At 27.3% G+C, this 19,670-nt stretch overlaps 5 protein-coding genes across 5 annotated transcripts; 4 read left to right on the forward strand and 1 right to left on the reverse strand.

Moving 5' to 3' along the window:
• Positions 1-1,019: 1,019 nt before the first annotated feature.
• On the forward strand, positions 1,020-1,358 carry GO595_004275 (Translation initiation factor SUI1 family protein; the record flags this gene model as incomplete). Its single annotated transcript, XM_067917388.1, has 1 exon — positions 1,020-1,358. One exon carries the CDS (start codon positions 1,020-1,022, stop codon positions 1,356-1,358), a length of 339 nt encoding a protein of 112 aa, XP_067775399.1.
• A 2,959-nt stretch (positions 1,359-4,317) lies between these two features.
• Positions 4,318-4,878, forward strand: GO595_004276 (uncharacterized protein; the record flags this gene model as incomplete). Its single annotated transcript, XM_067917390.1, has 1 exon — positions 4,318-4,878. The coding sequence occupies one exon, from the start codon at positions 4,318-4,320 to the stop codon at positions 4,876-4,878; it is 561 nt and encodes a 186-aa protein (XP_067775400.1).
• A 585-nt stretch (positions 4,879-5,463) lies between these two features.
• On the forward strand, positions 5,464-6,759 carry GO595_004277 (TBC domain containing protein; the record flags this gene model as incomplete). Its single annotated transcript, XM_067917391.1, has 1 exon — positions 5,464-6,759. One exon carries the CDS (start codon positions 5,464-5,466, stop codon positions 6,757-6,759), a length of 1,296 nt encoding a protein of 431 aa, XP_067775401.1.
• Positions 6,760-7,122: 363 nt separating this feature from the next.
• On the forward strand, positions 7,123-7,902 carry GO595_004278 (uncharacterized protein; the record flags this gene model as incomplete). Its single annotated transcript, XM_067917392.1, has 1 exon — positions 7,123-7,902. One exon carries the CDS (start codon positions 7,123-7,125, stop codon positions 7,900-7,902), a length of 780 nt encoding a protein of 259 aa, XP_067775402.1.
• A 2,606-nt stretch (positions 7,903-10,508) lies between these two features.
• GO595_004279 (GNAT family N-acetyltransferase) lies at positions 10,509-11,006 on the reverse strand (the record flags this gene model as incomplete). Its single annotated transcript, XM_067917393.1, has 1 exon — positions 10,509-11,006. The coding sequence occupies one exon, from the start codon at positions 11,004-11,006 to the stop codon at positions 10,509-10,511; it is 498 nt and encodes a 165-aa protein (XP_067775403.1).
• Between the last annotated feature and the right edge of the window lie 8,664 nt (positions 11,007-19,670).

The raw sequence follows: 19,670 nt of genomic DNA on the forward strand, positions 1-19,670 counted from the left end.
TTGCTGTAAAAGACAAATAATTAGATTTTTATTTATGATAAAATTAAAATGCTTAATCTCCATCTTAATTAATTTAAAGAAATGTTGATTCGTTAAATCACTTGATATTTGAATACTAAAAAGTTGAATAAAAAAGTTTTTTATTGAAGTTTAGTTTGATACAATGAAATTACTAATTTTTCCTTTACTCTATTCCACTTCTTTGGTTTATTTAGTTCCCTATTATCATCAGCCTTAACTTTAGGAAGCAATTCAAGTGCCTTTTTAGAGTAAGAATCTACACTTTGCTTGAGATATTTGACTGCTTCCATATTTGGACAATTTCCTTGTGGAATTGGTACCTCAACAAAACTGTCGTAAATAGAATTGAGTATGGAATATACGCGAGTCTGTGTATTCCATCCATTTAATAATAATTTAATATCAAGTTTTGATGATGAAGGATCAATTAATGGATGAATCAAACCAGGTTGAAAAGTTACAAGTGGAGGAGCATTTGGGTAATTGTCAAAACTAATATAAAAAGTTAGAGTACAAGATTTGAAAACACCAGATGTAGGGAACAAATAAACTTGCCATTGCTTTAAGTTACGAATAGAAGGTTGAATAAGGATATTTTTATAACAATTTACATAACATGATTCTAATTCTAATTGTATTAATTTTGTAAGAGGTAGGAAATCCATTTGCCACTTTTGTGCGAACGTTTACATTTCAAATGAAAATGCAAAATTCTTCAAATCTACTTCTAGAAATATTATATTTTAAAAATATTAAATAGGTAAGCTTTAATTAATTTAATAGCTTTCATAAATTTAATTAGAAATGATGAACGTATAACATGACCAAATAATCAGATATTTAAATTTTTTATAATTTTCACATTTAAGCTTATATACAAAGTTGCATTCATTAAAATAAAACCAAACATAAAAAGAAAACAAAAAAATTTAAGATGGTATTGAGATTTTCTTGTTTTAATGGAAAGTTGGTCTTAAAATTTCAATTAAAAGTGACATATGTCCCAAGACCCATTCGCAGGAATTGATACATTCGATATTCCTAATGACAGAACACAAGGTCCACCTGAAAACGAATTTGAGGTACACATTAGAATTCAACAACGAAATGGTCGCAAATGCGTAACTTTAGTTCAAGGATTGCCACCAAAACTTAACATGAAAAAGGTTACTCAGTACTTCAAGAGGAACTTTTGTTGCAATGGAACAATTGTGGATGATAATGAAGGTAATAAGATTCTTCAATTAACCGGCGATCAACGTAAAAATGTTGCGGATTTCTTAACAACTGAGAAGATTTGCAAGAAGGAGCAGGTTAAGATTCATGGAGTTTTATAAAATACATTTTTTTCATACTAATTTTTTCATTAAATTCATTATTCAAAAATTGAACTAAATTTCATAGAATCATACTAACTACGCTGATGATCACATAATGAAATTGTAATTACTTAAACAACATTTTTTTCCTAAGTTGTCTTTCTTGTGGGGTACCCCTGTCGACGGTTAATAAGATCTGCTCAGATGAGGAGACAAGAGGTTCCAAATGACCCAAATATAATCAGAGCGCAGAATATTGAAAAGCAGTTTTTAACAACGGAAACTCCTTGTGATACTCTCATCGAGAATTTTAAAAAAGAAAATCCTGAAATAATTCAAAATATTTTTATAAGATTTTGCAAATTTTTTTGTTCTTATCCCTTAGCTCGTAAAGAATCTATAATTTTTGTTTTCAAAAATACAAAAGATTTACATTGTTTTATTTCTGACCCAATTGAAATTCTTGAAAACCTAAGTAAGAGCTTATCACCTCCTTTCGTTAACCTTGAGGCTATTACATATAAAGCCTTGACTGAGTTTGCTGATATTGCTCCACCTGAATCTTTATTTTTCATGAAAGCAATTCAACATCTAAATTCACCAGATCAAGAGATCTCCATTGCAGCCCAAGGTCTTATTACTGCCATGATAAAAAACACACCAATTTTATGTCAAACTGTAATTGATCAAGTATCATTTCCACAAATAATCCATTTTCTTCCAGAAATAATTCATAACAAAGAATTAATTCAACAAGCATCCTCCATCTTTATTAATCTTTTCAATACTAATAACAATTTTATATTACAAACTTTTGATTCATTTTCATCTTTTGTTAGAAATCTTAAGTACCTTCCACATGATCTTTATGACGAATTTATTACATTTCTTAACAACATTTTAGAAACTCCTGTTATAAATCATGCTTTCACATCAATCACTTCAATAGTAAATTATCTTCACCCATATCAAAAATATGGTTTTGCTCAAGCAGCACTACAATTTCTTCATATTAGGACAGATGGAACAGATCAATCACCATCGCTTATTCTTTTGAAAACTTTACAATTTACAGACGATAGTCTCTATGACGTCAAACCGAATAATTTAAACGGCTGCATCAATCTAATAAGCATTTTACCAAGAGAAACAGAAGAAGATTTATCTAGATCTGCTGATTTTTCTATAGACATATTAACGCCATTTATTGAGCATAATGAAGAATGGACATCAAATTTATGTGACATATTATTTAAATATCTTACATTATTTATAAAACATTTTTCAGATGAATCACATTCAATCATCATAGAGTCATTGTTACCCACGTTGGTACCTAAAGGAAAATCATATCAAGAAATCATATCAAAATTTTTCCTTATGTTTGACGATGAAACTAATGAAATAGCGCGACTTTATGTCGAAAATCTTAATTTAAAGCCCGAGACAAAGATATATGCCAAGTTAAAATTATCATTATTGCATTTAAATAAAAATCAACAAAAGTTCACAATAAACCCCAACGACACCTTTGAAAGTGGAATCACCTTCTTAGAAATCGGCGAATATAGCAAAGCAGCCAACATGTTTTTGTATTGTAAATCAAATCCACTTGCGGAAGCATTTGAATTAGTCTCAAAAGGACTAAATGCAAGAGCCAACGGTGAACATTCTATGGCCGCTGACTATTTTGAGCAATCATCATCTGCGTTCAAGCAAATTGAACATAGCGATTTCCAACAAATGTTTTGTGACACTTTATTTTACATCGAATCGATTTGCTTTCAAGCCGAAATATTATATTCCATGCCACAGCCGAAGTATGAGTTAACATATGTTACATATGTCGATGATCTTCGTCAACTTTCAACTTCATTATCAACTTCGACATTAAATTTACATCAAAGCGTTGATCCAATTTCACGAGAAATTACACAAGAAATATGTGAAAACGCTAAAAGACTTTTGAATTCTTTTGAGTTAGGGATTTATGAGTTTAATAATGAGGCTATGTATAACATTAAAATTCCTTTGGCTTTTTATAGGTATGATCCCGTTTTGTATGTGAACAATGTTAAATTTGTGGATCCAATTTTTATAATTAATAGCCCGAATAACAGTAGAAATTTCACGATTGAGTTGACGGGCGATTTGATAAATAAAAGCGGAATAGAAATTAACGCTTTTTATCAGATCTCTTTCTTTTCTAATAGGATTAATAAAGAGTTTTTGTCACGACAAATGGAATTGAAAACAAATGATCAAAATAATTTCGTAATTCCTTTGTCAATTGTCGCTGTGGAATCAAATGAAAAAATTCATATGATGCAAATTAATTTGTCGTTTTTGGCTGGAACACAGAATGGTGAAATGTACCTGATAGAAAAAATTACAAGAAGTATAAAGATCGTAGAACAATATAGATGATAATTAAATAGAATTAAATAAAATGTTCTTGTTTTTACAAGTTTTTAGCTTATGAAAATAAATAATTAATTATTAATAATAATTAATTAAGAATCATGCAGCAAATTACTTTCTGTATTTTTTATTAAATCTATTTAACATAGATTTTTCTATTTTTTAAATTTTATCAAAAACATGTTTTCACAACGACACTAAAAAGATTCGAATCTTTTCATTGGAAGTCATTATGCTGGCAACGATTCAAATTCAAATATTAAAATACATTTTTTTTTTTTTTTTTCTAAATTCCACATACAAATCTTACTTATCCTAGGCTAAATTACATATCAATGCTTTAATATAAACGTTGATTTTATATCACTTGATCTTGAAAGTTCTACTTAGCGAGAAAAGTTATATATTGTGCTTATCTCTAAACTTTAGTCACTTGTTTATCCCAATAATATTCAAATAAAGAAATTCATGTTGTAAATTTTATATTTTGAATTGATATCTGGTCGTATTATTCTTACTAAGTGTTATCGTTAAATAACCTCCGACAAAATTCCAAATGGTTGAAAAAAGTGGACAGCTCCAGGATGCTGCATTCTTCACTCGTAGATATATTCTTTCTGCGTGCATGAACTGGAACGATTGCACTTACATCCGCGCAGATGGGAACAAGAGTAGCAACTGGAAAAAGGAAAGGAAATCTCAGGTTAGGATTGATCCTCAATCTTGGCAAATAGTATTCCAACACTCGTCTGACTCTAAATCAAAAGATGACACTGACAACAAGACCGAAATCTCATCTGTAACAATTGAAGAAACAAAAGAAACAGATAAACCATTCCAATACCTAAGTGTTAAATATGCAAAGGGAGACATATTGTCAATCGCTGGAACAAAGGATTTCGTAAACTTATTGTATTGTGGGTTGATGTACACACAAGAAAAATTTGATCAAATTTCATCTAACCCATTAATTGTTTCAAAAACGCAGGAAATAGAATCAATGCTAGAGACCACTAAATCTATTTTAGCAAAACCATTAAATGAAGCAACTGAAATCAAAGTATCAGACGTCCCTAATCTTAGATTTCTCCAACCCATCCCTCAAGATGCAGCATAAGTATACATTTAAATTCCTAATTTGGGATGAATCAAGTTTCTTATTAAAAATTGATTCGATTTTTCGATATAACATAAATTTTATGTCTTTCGCACAAATGTTCTTTGATTCCCCAGAGAAGTCATCTTGAAAAGCATTAAGAGCTCGAAAAAAATGGGAAAAATGAATTTGCACGTTAATTTTGTCAAACCGTTTTTCCCAAGGCAAACAATGATAGAAACAGGAAATGAAAATCAAATGATCCTGGCTGTCATTGATCAAGCAACAGAAATTTCCGCTTTTTTTAAGAAATATGAAGGAAAATTATCTCTTATTAGGGAAAATGATTTATTTTATATCGATTTTTCTTCAAGTAATCCTTCAAAAATAAACTGTTCCAATATCAAGGAAATTCAAGTAACAGAGTCAAATAAAGAAAATATAATGATTATCTTTACATACACAAATAGTCATATTATTAATTCTTTTGAATTCAAAAAGTGTGAACACATACTTTCTTTCACCAAATTTTTGGAAGAGCTCGTTATCAATGGAATCGCAGTTCCATCACCACCAGATGCTCTAGATAAGAATGAAATTTTTTCCATGGAATTTTATCATCATTGCCACAATGGCGTATTTCCTTATAAACCAACCAACATACACCTTATTGTTGATAGAAACGAGGGTTCTCTTGAAAGAATATGGAAAAAATTCCACGTATTTGTTCAATCACTATTTTCTCAATTAGACATCAGCAACACTATTCCTAACGATCCTAGCTATCCATTTCTAACAGCAGCGCGTGCATCTCACCAAAGAGTTCTTGATGAAATCATTAATTACATCAAAAATTCAACTCAACAACCACCATTGACAAATACTGAATGGCAAAACTTCTTTGATTCTGATGGGCGCCTTACTGATTTCGACCATATCAAGAACCGTATTTACCATTCTGGCGTTGAGGCATCACTTCTTCCCGATGTTATTCCATTTATCTTTGGTTTACACAAAAGTGACTCGACTTCTTCTGAACGAAATGATATTAATCTCCAATTAGATCATGAGTTCGATGTTCTTTTGCGTCAGACCAAATCTTATCAACCTCAACAAGTCAGTAATAACAAGAAAATGTATGCTGCATTTAGAGTTATTCATCATGACATATTACGAACAGATCGTCAGCTTTCTGCATTTAAAAAAGAAAATGGCATTGGCCTAAAAATCCTTACAGATCTTTTACGTACTTATACTATTTACAATCCGCCGATTGGTTATCTTCAAGGAATGAATGATTTATTTGTACCAATTTTACTTGCCTTTATTCCAAAATGGGATGAAAGCAGTAGCCCTGTTACCGAAAATGGTTATGAGCAATATCTTCCACGAATTTTTTGGTCATTTGATTCAATGCTTCAACATCTTCATCACATGAAAATGCTCAACGACATAGCCACAGAGTGTGAAAAGATGACCGGTGTAGTGTTTAGTATTTTATCTGAGGTATCACCTCTTGCATCAATTTGGTTACGAAAGAATAATTTACAAAATCTTTTGTGGATGTACTCCGACTTTGTTCTTCTATTTAAGAGGTCATTTGATGACGTATGGTCCGTGTGGACAAAGTTATCGACTTCCCCTGACCCGCCAAATTGGTTTTCATATTTTACGGCCGCAATTTTAATATTAATATTTAACGAAATTGGAACTTTGGAAGAAATTACTACGCCTGTGATAATGGACAGCTTCTCAAAGTTCATGGCGAAGCTTAATGTAGATGATATAGGATTAGCAGCTATGTACTTGTACGAGAGATTTAAAGTGCCGAAGAAAAAAGAAGAAAAAAACAAAAATGTGAAAAAGGAATTTAAATATTTTAAACCTGAGTGGAATAAGTAATTAGAAATTATTGTTTTAATAAACTTTTATATGCTTTTTTTTAAGTAATAAATTGTCTCTTTCTGTGATACTGAAGAAAATTATGTATACATAATTTGATTCTTGGTAAATCATTGACAATAGAAGTAAACCAATTCCATGGAAATCAATTTTGTTTGAACAAGAGTTTGCTTCTAATTAGAATTTAGGTTTTGTTCCAGAAATTTATATTAAGAGATCAACATTGATATGATGGCAGCGATGTAAATTCAATCACTTATTCTATATACATAAAATAGACTATTTTTATTGGTACGAAATGTTAACAGACAGAGGGCGATTGCAAATTTGTTGTCCAAAGTTTTATGCAACGATACAGCCAAAATGGCTTGTTGCGGGTGCAAAAAGGAGGCGACTCTCTTTGAACTCAGGAAGGGTGTAAAAAAATGCGCAGAATGTATTTGTGATCAAGTTGGTCGGTCTACAATGGATTTACTCAAGAAAGGCATGAAATTAATTTCTTATCCAGTTCATATTCTTGTTTGTGTTTCAGGAGGTCCTTCTTCAGCATTTGTATGGGATCTTCTTTCTAAGCGTATAAACACCACTCTTAAAGGCAAATCAGCTGTTATCAAGAAATTGTGTGCAATATCATCTTACGATCTAGATATTCCCAATTTAATTCATATCCCACATTTTTCACTTACTGAAGTTGTCCAGTATGCTATACAAAATGACTTTAATTGTATTGTTTTAGGGGATAATGCAGATCACATATCTTTAGCTACACTTGGCGCAATTTCATGTGGAAGGCCAGACGTAATACATTGGATATCAACTGATGACACCACAAACTATTTGCCTGTTTCTATTCTAAGACCTGCTCGACAATGTCTTGAATCAGAAATAAAATTTTATTGCACGCAAAACAATATCAAAGTTGATTGTTCTCATTCTGCATTCCAAAACGCGTTTTCGTTCGAAGCTAACATGTTGGTAGCTGTCGGAAACGATGGACATGGAGGAACTCCATTTGCGATCCAAAAAATGGGAGAAAGACTTCCAACAATAAAATATGATTTCAAATGTACCAATTGCGGATTGCCTTCGCCAGATGAAGGGATTTGCAGCATATGCTCATCTATTGGAAAGTTTTCCCAATAAATTATTTGAAGTATTAAGGATGTAGTTTCTTTGATGAATCTGATAGATATAAATATCAAAATCTCTGATTTATTTTATAAAATATTTTAAACTATATGCCATAATTTATCCAGTTGGAGATGTTCATATCTGCAACTATTATTCTCTTAATTTGTTTTATTTAAGAATGCTTTTCAAAATGCAATTTTATAAATCTCATAACTAATTGTGTTGCAATTTTGTCATTATATTGATAAGCTATGTATCAATGCTTATAAAGTTTAATAAAGTAAAATAAACTTAGATATGGTTACTTGAATAACAACAACACAAAAATATGTCAACATGAATTGTAATTACAGCAATACAACTCGTTCATTCTTTAAATGGCAATCACTAATAACAGTTGAGATTTGAGACATAATTGAAACAATTATTCGTGTTTTTTGCTTAAACCTTATATCATTTTTATCACAGTTTATTATGCTTGATAATTGTTAAAAGCCAATTATACTGTAAGAACTCATTTTTTTAATAAAAATTCACATATCCAAATCAAATAATAATTATTATTTATAATTACATTTACTGAATTATGAATCACATCTTGAAATTGATTTATCAACTTCAATACCTTCTTGTTCAAGAAGAATATCAACAATTTCTTTATACGATTTTTTTGTTGCGTGCATTAAAGCTGTAGAAAATCATTAGAAAAAACGCCAAATTTATTTTTGAAATCCAATATAAAGAAATTAATCATTAAATATATTAAATTTATATCATTTGCATGCATATCAATTTCTTTATGAGACAAAAGTAATTTAACATTATCCACAATATTATTTTGACATGCACAAATAAGCGCTGTTTGATAATATCAAAATAAATTCCAAATATGAAAAATAAACCCAAAATAAAAGAATTTAATATTAAATTTAACATAAAAACATTTTTTGCATTTATATCAATTCCTTTTTGTTCGAGAAGTAATTTAATTATATCATTTCGTCCAATTTTACATGCTTGCATCAAAGCTGTATAAAACAAATTAAATAAACACTAAATATAAAAAATTAAAACAAGAAAATTTAAAAACAAATATTAAAAACATTAATAAAACATTTTTTGCATTGATATTTATTCCTTTTTTGTGAAAGAATATATTTAATAAGTTCAATATTACCAGAATTTACAGAATCAATTAAAATATCCTTTGGAATTTGTCCAATTTCTATAAAATGTTTAACAAGATAAATGTTTCCATTTCTTGCAGATTCATTAATTAATGAATTATTGATTTTCATTCCGATTTCTTCTAAAAATGAAAGTATTTCAAAGTTATTACATTGAATACATTTTATTCCTAATTCATTTAATTCATTATTATTAATATTTATAATTTTGTTATCATAAAGATAATAAAATATATTATTATGATGAAATTCTATTGCTGCTTCATAACTTTTAGAAAAATGATGAAGAATTTTGTTCACATAAATGTATAATTTCGAGATTTCCACCTGCAACTGCAAACCTTCCAGTGTTTAATGAATTAGATCCATTTAATAATAAAAAATTTAAAACATTTAACTGATCCAAAAAATGCTGAATAATCTATAAGTGAAACACCGACATTATTAACAAAAGAACACATTTCATATAATGATGGCTCAATTTTTTTGATTAAAAATTAAAATTATTTTGTGATGTAATATCTTGTAACATTTCTAGATCATCATTACGAAGTGCAATTGTTATTTTCGTTGGATTTACTCCTTCTTGAATACATTTTATATGATTTTTCCAATTGTCTTTAGAAAGATCTTGAATATTTGGTACAAATTGTCCTTTACGTCTAAGAATAGCAACACATGAATCTTTTGTGTTGTTTATTTCTTCTTCTGACATGTGATGTAAAAAATAAACTTCTGATTTTTTTTTTTTTTTTGTTCAATTAATTTTTCTTCAATCATTTTTTCTAGAAGATAATATGATTCTTGTGTTGTTAAATTCATTATAAAATAAACAAAAGAATCAAAATATTTTGGAAAATCATGGTTAAAATTTTTTAATTTCATCTCAAAAAAAAAAAAAAAAAGAAAATACATTTTTGCATCCTTCCTTTGTGATAAAAAGGACGAGTAAATTAGTCTGTTAATTATTGTTTGAAAAGAATATGGAAAAGAATCATCATACAAATCAATAACAGATTGTATTGTCTCTTTAAAATTAGTCTCATTTAAACCAAAAACAATACGTTCTAGTGATTGAAGTAAATGCTTTTTGGCTGGAAAATCATAGCTTTCGCTCTTGTTTTCCATTTTTTTTTATTCCAAACAAAAAATTAAAAAATTTATTTCACATTGAATTGAAAATAATCGTTCATTTTATTCCAAAACAGTTTTATTTAGGCAAAAATTCTTCATCATTTCTCAAAGCACTAAAATCATTATTTAGTATGAAAAGAATACTAAATTTTACAGCATATCAATATATATTTTATAATCAAAATAATCAACAAATTTGAAATTCAATTAAAAACTTTGAAAAAAAAATTATCTTTGCGCATTTCTTTAAATTTATTTTATGTTGATCCGTGCGCTTAATTTTTTGCCTTTAACTACTTATGCTGCAACAGTTTTTTCCATGATGTAATCATCCATCACAAAACCATTTCCAATGTCAGCCACTTGTGTGCGGATTGTTTGAAATCCTTTTTTCTTGTAAACAGCAATAGTTGGTTCGTTATTCTTGTTGACAGTGAGCCATATCGATTTAAGACCTTCTTTTTTACAAAGGTCATCCAAAAATTGAAGAGTCTTGCTTGCATATCCATGGCCTCTATAAGGTTTTAATATATAAATTTTACTTAAAAATAACTTACCGTCTTCAGATTTGATACCAGTGTAACCAATTTTAGTTCCATCTAGTTCTAGGAAGAAGTATCTATAACCTTGGTTATTTAATTGGTCAGTAAGTGCAGGAACAGATTGAAACTTTTCGACCATATAATCGATTTGTTCACTTGATAGTATGCAAGGAAAATACTCATGCCATACTGTATCAGCTAACTTTGCGAGTTCATTGATTTCTTCAGTAGTTTTAACTTGCTTGATAATCATTGGTCCGAAGTAAACGTTCTCCCCGACTTTTTAAACATTGAATTTTGTAACGTACAAATGGATGATGAGATTCTTTCTTCATTGAAATCAAGAAGACATGAAGAAGAACAAAGCTTAGAACTCCTTAGTAAAAACAGAGTAATCCTTCAATCTAAATGTACGAATGAAATTGATAATTATATGAACAATTTTTTAGGAAGTTATTTATATAAACGAATATGCAAAACCATCTAAACCAGAAATTGAATTAAAAAGCAGAACTTAAGAAATCTTATTCCAATAAAAAGATTTTATTCAAAATCGAATTTCAAGAAATGAAGAATATATTATTCAACGAAAATATGATTTTGCTATTTCACAAAAGCGTGTTCAACAACTTATTCAAAAACTTAAAGAAGAATATGAATTCAATGTTCAACATCACCTTAAACTTTGTGATTATTGGAAAAATAACATTGAAAATCAATCAAATACATTAACACAAGAATATGTTAAAGAAACAATTGAACAAATCACTACAACATCTCTTCAACTCATTGGTATCTCAGATATTTTATCATTCATCCCACGGTTTTATACATCTATTGTTACATTTTTTACACAGAAAAGCATATCATTTGACTTTGAGCATATTTCTATACCGGAATTTTCTGTTCGTAGTTATTCTAAGGCACTTCGCACTTCCACATATAAACTAATCACAACGCTTTTACATTGTTGTGATCCAAATTATGTAATGCCAGAACTCGCACATCGTCGCTGTCGTTCTGTTTGTGTTCTTTTTAAACCTCTTCTTTTCACTGATGAAGATTTAGCGCATATTTCCGAGTGCGTTGGTTTTAAACCCATTTTTGCAAATCAATTTGAAAATCGCATTGATGAGCTATTTAATGAACTTATTGCATGTGAAGAAGATTGTTTTGTTTTTGGTTTTCCACATACTATTGAAGAATATAATTCTCTTTCAGAAAAGTTTCTGTCCTGTTCCAACAAATGGGAATAAACTCACGAATCTTTTGCCTCTTCCGAATCCTTCAGTTATGAATCCATTTGATATGATTATTGAACTCGATATTTCGAATGAAATAATTTTACGCGATGATGTTATCACAAGTATATAACACAGAAACTAATGAACAATATGATATTCGAAACATTAATTTGAACACAGAATCAGAAATTGTAAAACTTGAAAATGTTCCAGATCCAAAATTTGATATAATTCAATTTCCATTACGTACATCCACAATGAAAACAAATTTCCAAATTATTCAACAAAAATTTTCAAACATTTATCATAAGATCGAAATAAACACAAGAGAAATAAACGGCGATTTAATAAATAAAATAAAAGAACTTGTTTCAAATATTCAAACGCCAACTGAACCTTCATATCCAACAGATGTAATGTTTCAAACACTTTTAGAGCCAATTCAAACATTGTCAGATGAAATCAAAACATTTTTTGTTGAACATTGGAACACAATTCATCAAACATATGAAAGCACTGTTTCAAATATATTTACAGTAATTAACTCAACACATTTAAAACTGATTAAACATCTTCAAAATGCACGAAATGAAATGCGCGAATTCCTTTTACGTCCAAGTTCATCGCAAAGCCTTGTTTTTGATTTTCAGCAATGGCATTGCAGTCAAGTTGAAAGAGGACTGAGAAAAGTTCAAAAAAGTTAAAGACGAATGTTTTATTCGTTTAAATGCACTTCATGACTCACTAATTCAAATCGAAAACGAACGTAAATCAGAAGAAGAAATTAAGCAAAAGGAACTATTTGACATACCATTGCGAACAGCACTTTTTGAAATTATAAACAACTGTTTCACATATTTAACACAAGCTGAAATTGATCGATGGACATCAACGAATTCATTAATTTCAGATTTAAATCAAATACTTACAAACACTGATTTAGTTACACCAATTCCACGAAAGAAATTAAATCTTTATGTTGATCCTTCACATTTAAGTCAACGAAAAGGTTTCAAAAAGTTCGAATAAGCGGATCGAACACACTTAAAACAGAAGACAAAAACGCAAACATTTGAATCACCACTTTATGAGCAAATAGAAGGAATTAAAAAATATATTTCTGATGCATCACTTACATATGTTCATACGACGACACCAATTTCAACGCGCACACGAAACAGACTTATAAGAGAAAAGAATCCATTTATATTATCAAAAATAAATGGAACAGACGAAATTATTAGTGCGCTATCAGATGATGATTCATATTTAATAACAGTTCTGGAACAAATATCAGAAATGTTAAGTTATGAGCTTCAAGTCATCCAAAAATCATTTGAATCATTTTCAACAGATTCCACAGAATGGATTCAAAGTAATTACGAAACGCGAAAAAGTGTTGTTGAAACAGCGGTTGGTTACATGATGAGAAAAGTCGGGGAAGAATCACAATTAAATCATTTAATAATATTAGATAAAGATAAATGTACGATAGATTTCACACAATTAATTGTTGAAGATGAAGAAAGTCCGAAAATTCCGCAACGTTTTCCATCAGAGATGATTCAAGTTGCAGAAACAGGAAACCCAGAAGAAGTACTTCAACAAATATTGACATTTGAAACAAAATATAAAAATACGTCACGATGATAAACTCCATTTAATGTTTGAATAAAATAATGTAATTTAACAATTTTATTTGGAAATATTTTTATTTTTTAAATGTCAAAAAAATGATTCTGTTTTAACGGTCACCACAAATTCATGGAAAATGAAGATTCAACTCTCCAAAAATTATATGCAAAATATGGACCAGGAATGATATATGGAAGAGACACAATTCAATCTTTTATTGATGATTTTAATATTCTTGACAGAGAAAAATTACTGCGTCAATTGATTCAATTTTTTCGTTTTGGTTTGATTTTATTGAACATCGCTCTAAAGCAGAAGACATTCTAATTATGTCGACAGTTCTTCCACATATTCAAGTTTCAGCAGCAATTCTTTCTCGTGTTTCAGAGTTATATACCAAAGTTAACAATAACATTCCAGAGCTTTCATATAAAACATTTATAAATTTAAACGAATTTACACAAATTTATTGTAAATTACTCAAAAGTGGAGAAAGCAACACCGCATAGCATTGATGAATACCCAACGCGTAAATGAGCGTCGCACAGAGGATCTCTATACGTATCAGATCCAACGTTTGGCATTGATAAAGTCGGCACAGGATTATGCGTAACAATTCCAGGCACCTTAATTATGCAAAATGACCAATTTCTGGTCGAATCCGATTTTTCATGTCAATATGTAACGAACTAATATTTATTCGATTTTCGAATATGTCATCGAATACAATTAAAATCATTGATATTAATACATTAGAAATCATTAACGAAGTACAAATATCAGAACCATTACCAGAAGGACCTTTCACATCATATAAAAATGAACTTTATATAATTTCAGGTAATACATTATATACATATATTATTGATTCGACAAATAATGGAAAACTAAAAGTCAAAAATTAATGTAACAATTGAATCAAAGGAAACAGTTTCATCTGATATTCGAAAAACAAATTTATTGATTTATATTCAGACGAAATTATGCTTCACATATCAGTTCCAAACTCAAACAAGACGACATTAATATATTCGATATCGAAAGAAACAGGCGAAACAGAGTACACAGCATATTCGACATTTTTCTCGCCATTTATTTCATTTGATTTAGAAAGTGAAACATTAATATCACCGAATGAAAACGGAACATTTAAAATATATAAATATTCGAAATTTTATGATTTTTATTTGATATATAAACAATTAATGAAAGATATTTCGAATGTTAATTTTGAAAAATTATTATATTTAATTACATTTAAAATGACATTAAATATTTATTCACAAAATATATTAAATTTAAATCTCGAATATAATTTAAATAACTTAGAGCCATTATTAACATTAATTAAATCAATTTTTTCAGAAGAGAATACACAAAAAGAAATCGAAAATTCGAAAAAATTTTTGGAGCCATCAATTTTAATGTTATATATTTATTATCAAACACGCGAAGTTAAAACATCGAATTTAGATTTTGATACAATTATTAATATAATAAAATCAAAAGATTTAAATCAAACACTTAAAATTAATTTAATAATTTCAATTATAAATCAGCCAAATAATTTATACTTTGATACAATCGAAAAAATGCGAACTTCTTAACAGAATTAACAACAGAAGAAATATATCAAATCTTTTCGAAAGGATTTTGTAATTATTATATATTTATCACAGTTTTAATGACTCCGAAATTTATTTATATTATTGAAGAATCAGTCAAAGATTCATTAGTAAATTATCCATTTTTATCAACATTACTTATAACAATTAATCGCGGAATATTTCAAGAATATATTTATTCTCCATCAATAATATTACAATTACTTCCAATATTACAAAAATGTTCTAAATATGTTTTGTCTACATTAATTCCATATATTATTTATCCACTTGAAATATATTTAACATCAACAATTATCGATAATTCGATAAGTCAATATATAATTCCATTTGTAAAAGAGTTTTTGAAATATACTACAATTAAAGATTTAGAAATATTTGCGAATAAACATAAAAAAGGACGAAATCCATCAAATTCGACAATAGTAACAATCGAAGAAACGCCGCATCCATATGAAAATGGGAAAGAAATTGTTAAACATTATAATTTTCCAGAAGCGCGTTACATTACAATTGATTTTGATTCACAAACAGAAACAGAGCGAAATGCAGATTACTTGCAAATATTTACAGATGCCAAAATGGAAAATCCACTTACAGATAAAATGAGTGGTAAATTTGAGAATTGGACATCGCATATTAAAACTACGTCCACACATTTGACATTTAAATTTGTAAGTGATGAATCTATTAATGGCTATGGTTACAAAGCAATTATCACAGCATTTATTACACAGTCAGCGCCATTTTTATCGCCGAATCCTTTTTATGATTTTGGATATTTTTTCTTTGATATTCTTTATAAATTAACGAGTAAAATTAATGAAATGGGAAATATTTATAAATTTAATATTCCTAAGAATATAATAAATGAAAAAATTACTTACTAAAGAAGAAAAAGAAAATTTATTAGAACAATTATTAACAATTTATACTAATGAAGAAGATAAAGAAATATTACAAAAATTATTTGACTCAAATTCAGTATTTCCAATTACATTTTTAATTATTAAATATTTATATGAAAAATGATTTAATTAAAGAATTAAGTTTAAATAAATTATTAATGATTTCAAATCGACCAGAAAATATAATTTCATATTCAAACATCGAAAAAATTGATTTTTTCAAACAAATTTCTGGATTTCTTTTATTACATCCATTAACACATATTACAGAAGAAAAATGTTCATATTTAATCGACACACTTAAAGATACTAAAGAAGGTAAAGAACTTGGACAACAATTAATAGAATCATTTAAAGATATTGATGTTATTGATAACACTTTAAATGAATTAATAAATATTTCAACGAAATTAATATTAGCGCTTAAATTAGATATAACTATTGATGAAAAAGTTAAAAATATCATTAAAAATTATTATGAAAAATTTTCGAATATATTAATAAAAATTGAAGATAAACATATCGAATCATTAATTAATAAATCGAAGTTAGTTTTTCAATGTATAATTAAGAATAACGACACATTAATATATAAATTTATTTCATATCTTATTGAAATTAATGATAAACGAGAAATAAATTCACCAAAGTTTCAAATTCTTATTTAATATTTTTTATCTGAAATTCGAAATATTTAAACCAAACAGAAGAAGTTAAACCAATTTTAACACATTTAATTATATCATTACTAAAATTTAATTGTCCAAATATTATATTAAATATATTAGAAATTATTCATAAGTTTAAACTTAAAGCTAAAGTTAATGAATTACCAAATTTTGAAGAATTATTAACAATTATTGGTAAAAATTATTTTGAAGAAATTAAATATGAAAATGAAGAACAGTTTTCAATTGGTAAAAATTATTCAATATTAAGAACATATGTATTACGCGAATTAATTGACTCAAATTCTTTATATGAATTAACGAAATATTTACAAGTGCCGGAGCCGAAAGCATTTAGTTGTTTGTTAATATTATCGCAACGATTTTTACCAATTCATTTATATCAAAAAGTTCGCTTAATACAAAACAATGAAACATATCGAATCTTTGGGATGGATTATTTCAATTTTCATTTAATTGATAAAGAAGGTATTAAATTAGATTTCCCAATCCTTAATAATATTAACATGAATTATTATAATTTGAAATTTATACCAATTTATCCGAAATTTATACCGAAACAAAACAATGAATTAATTGAAGCAGTTAAACATTTGTTAAATAGTTCATATTCACGACAAGCTAAATTAGCATTAGCAGAATTAAGTTATAATAATTATAATAATAATTTGATTAATGAAATTGAAGTAAATAATTTAATCCATAAATTTGAACCATTTAATGAAGAAAATGAAAAAGAATTTATATAAATATTTAATCGAAGAAAATTCAGAAAAACAAATTTTTATCATTAAAAATAATCAAAATCAAAAATATTTAACATTTAAACCAGAGCCAAATTCATTATTTGGTTATTGTCAAACAAATAGTTGTTATACATATACATTTTTTAATTGATTCTGATTTACGATTACATGTCTGTAATACAACAATTCAAATCACTAAAGAAGAAATTACATTTGGATTTATTGATACATATGATGAAATGTTTATACAAATTGGCGACGAAATTTATTTTCCGAAAGTTTCATTATCAATTTATGGCGAAATTTCACCAATTTTTATCAGTAAAGAAACGCCGAAAATAGTCAAAAGTAAAAATATTCCAATTTTCTTAATTAAGCCACAAAATAACATTAAACAATTTACGCATATTTATTCAAATAAAAGAATTACATCATTAAATCATAATCAACGAATTTTATTAAGTTCGAATTCATTTTCAATTATTACCAAAGATTCAAACGAAAAATAAATTTTTTATATTTCGAAATATCAGTTGAATCCGAAAGTTTTGATATTTCATTGATAAATGGCATTGATAAATCATTTGAACTTTATAAATATCATATAAATATTAATAATGAATTAGTTACGATTGGATTTTATGTTTCATTTGAAGATAAATTTGCATTAATCATTAAAAATAATTCAATTGTTAACGAATCAATAAACGAATTGAAATATATGAAAGTGTTACAGTTATTATCACATTAGATAATTTGAATTCGATAAAAATTAACAACGGTAATTTACCATTTATATATCAAAACATTGAAAATATTTCAATTTCGAATGATTTAATTGTTCAAACTCAAGAGCCTTTAATTGTATCAGATAAATCAATGAATTTAATCACATTAGAAAACATTGATGCGGAACTTGATGAATTTTTATAATTTCGATAATAAAAACTTATATCAAACAGATGTTGAACGACCAATTATACTTTCATGTGAAGAAAAAACATAAAATTGGATTATTAACCAAACGGAATAACATATATTATCATTCGAATACGAATTTCGAACGTAACATTGAACGTAATTCATATTTATCGCCATTAGATAACTTAGAAAATTATGAAAAGTTTTCGCATGGAATTGAACGTATCAAGCGAACGATTCCAGAATTTCTAAATCCCGATTTATATAATGAAAACATTCAACATTCAATGTTTAGTGAAGAAAAACGAAACTTTTATCTTAATATGATAAATGAAAAAGCGAATTCATTAATATTAATTAATGACATTATTAACAATTCCAATAAATATTCAAATGAAAATCTTATAGAAATAATACCGAAAATAATATCCAATTTTGGTAATAAACAATCAATTCAAGGTAAATATTCGAAGAAAGTAAAATTATATTTAAATATATTATAAATTGAATTTATTTAATTCATTTTTAGAATTAACATTAAATACATTAACTAATCCAAAAATTAAAGAAGAAAAATCAATTATTGTGTCATCACAAAACATTATTGATGTAGAACGTCCATATTCGGATTTAATTTATATTCGAATTAATAATATTAAATTCTCACAAACGAATATCGAATTTTTAGATTCGCAAAGTAATTGTAAATATGATTCGATTGTTAAAAATAGTCAAATCACATTAATTGGCGATTTATTTAAGATAAAAAGGAATTACATCGAGCGACTTCATAATATTAACAATTTCACCAATTAATTTTGTATGAAAATTATTTATTTGAGTTTTCATTACAATTTATAAATTATTTAATTAAAGTTTCAGAACGAAATGAAAACATTTTGATTCAATTACATGAAAAAATATTAATTCCATTGTTTAAATACATATTAAATGATGGGAAAATTATATTTCCTGAAACTTATACAATTTGGTATTATTTAATCTTAATAAAACGTAAAATTCCGAAACATATTATTAATGAATATATAAAAATTATATCATTTGAATCAATCAGTAAAATTACGCATTTTACATTAGGAATCACGTTAACATTATTTTCTATTTATTGCATCACGAATCAAAGCGACG

The sequence above is a fragment of the Histomonas meleagridis genome (genome assembly GCF_020186115.1).
Source record: "Histomonas meleagridis strain 2922-C6/04-10x chromosome Unknown contig_26, whole genome shotgun sequence".
NCBI lineage: Eukaryota > Parabasalia > Tritrichomonadida > Dientamoebidae > Histomonas > Histomonas meleagridis.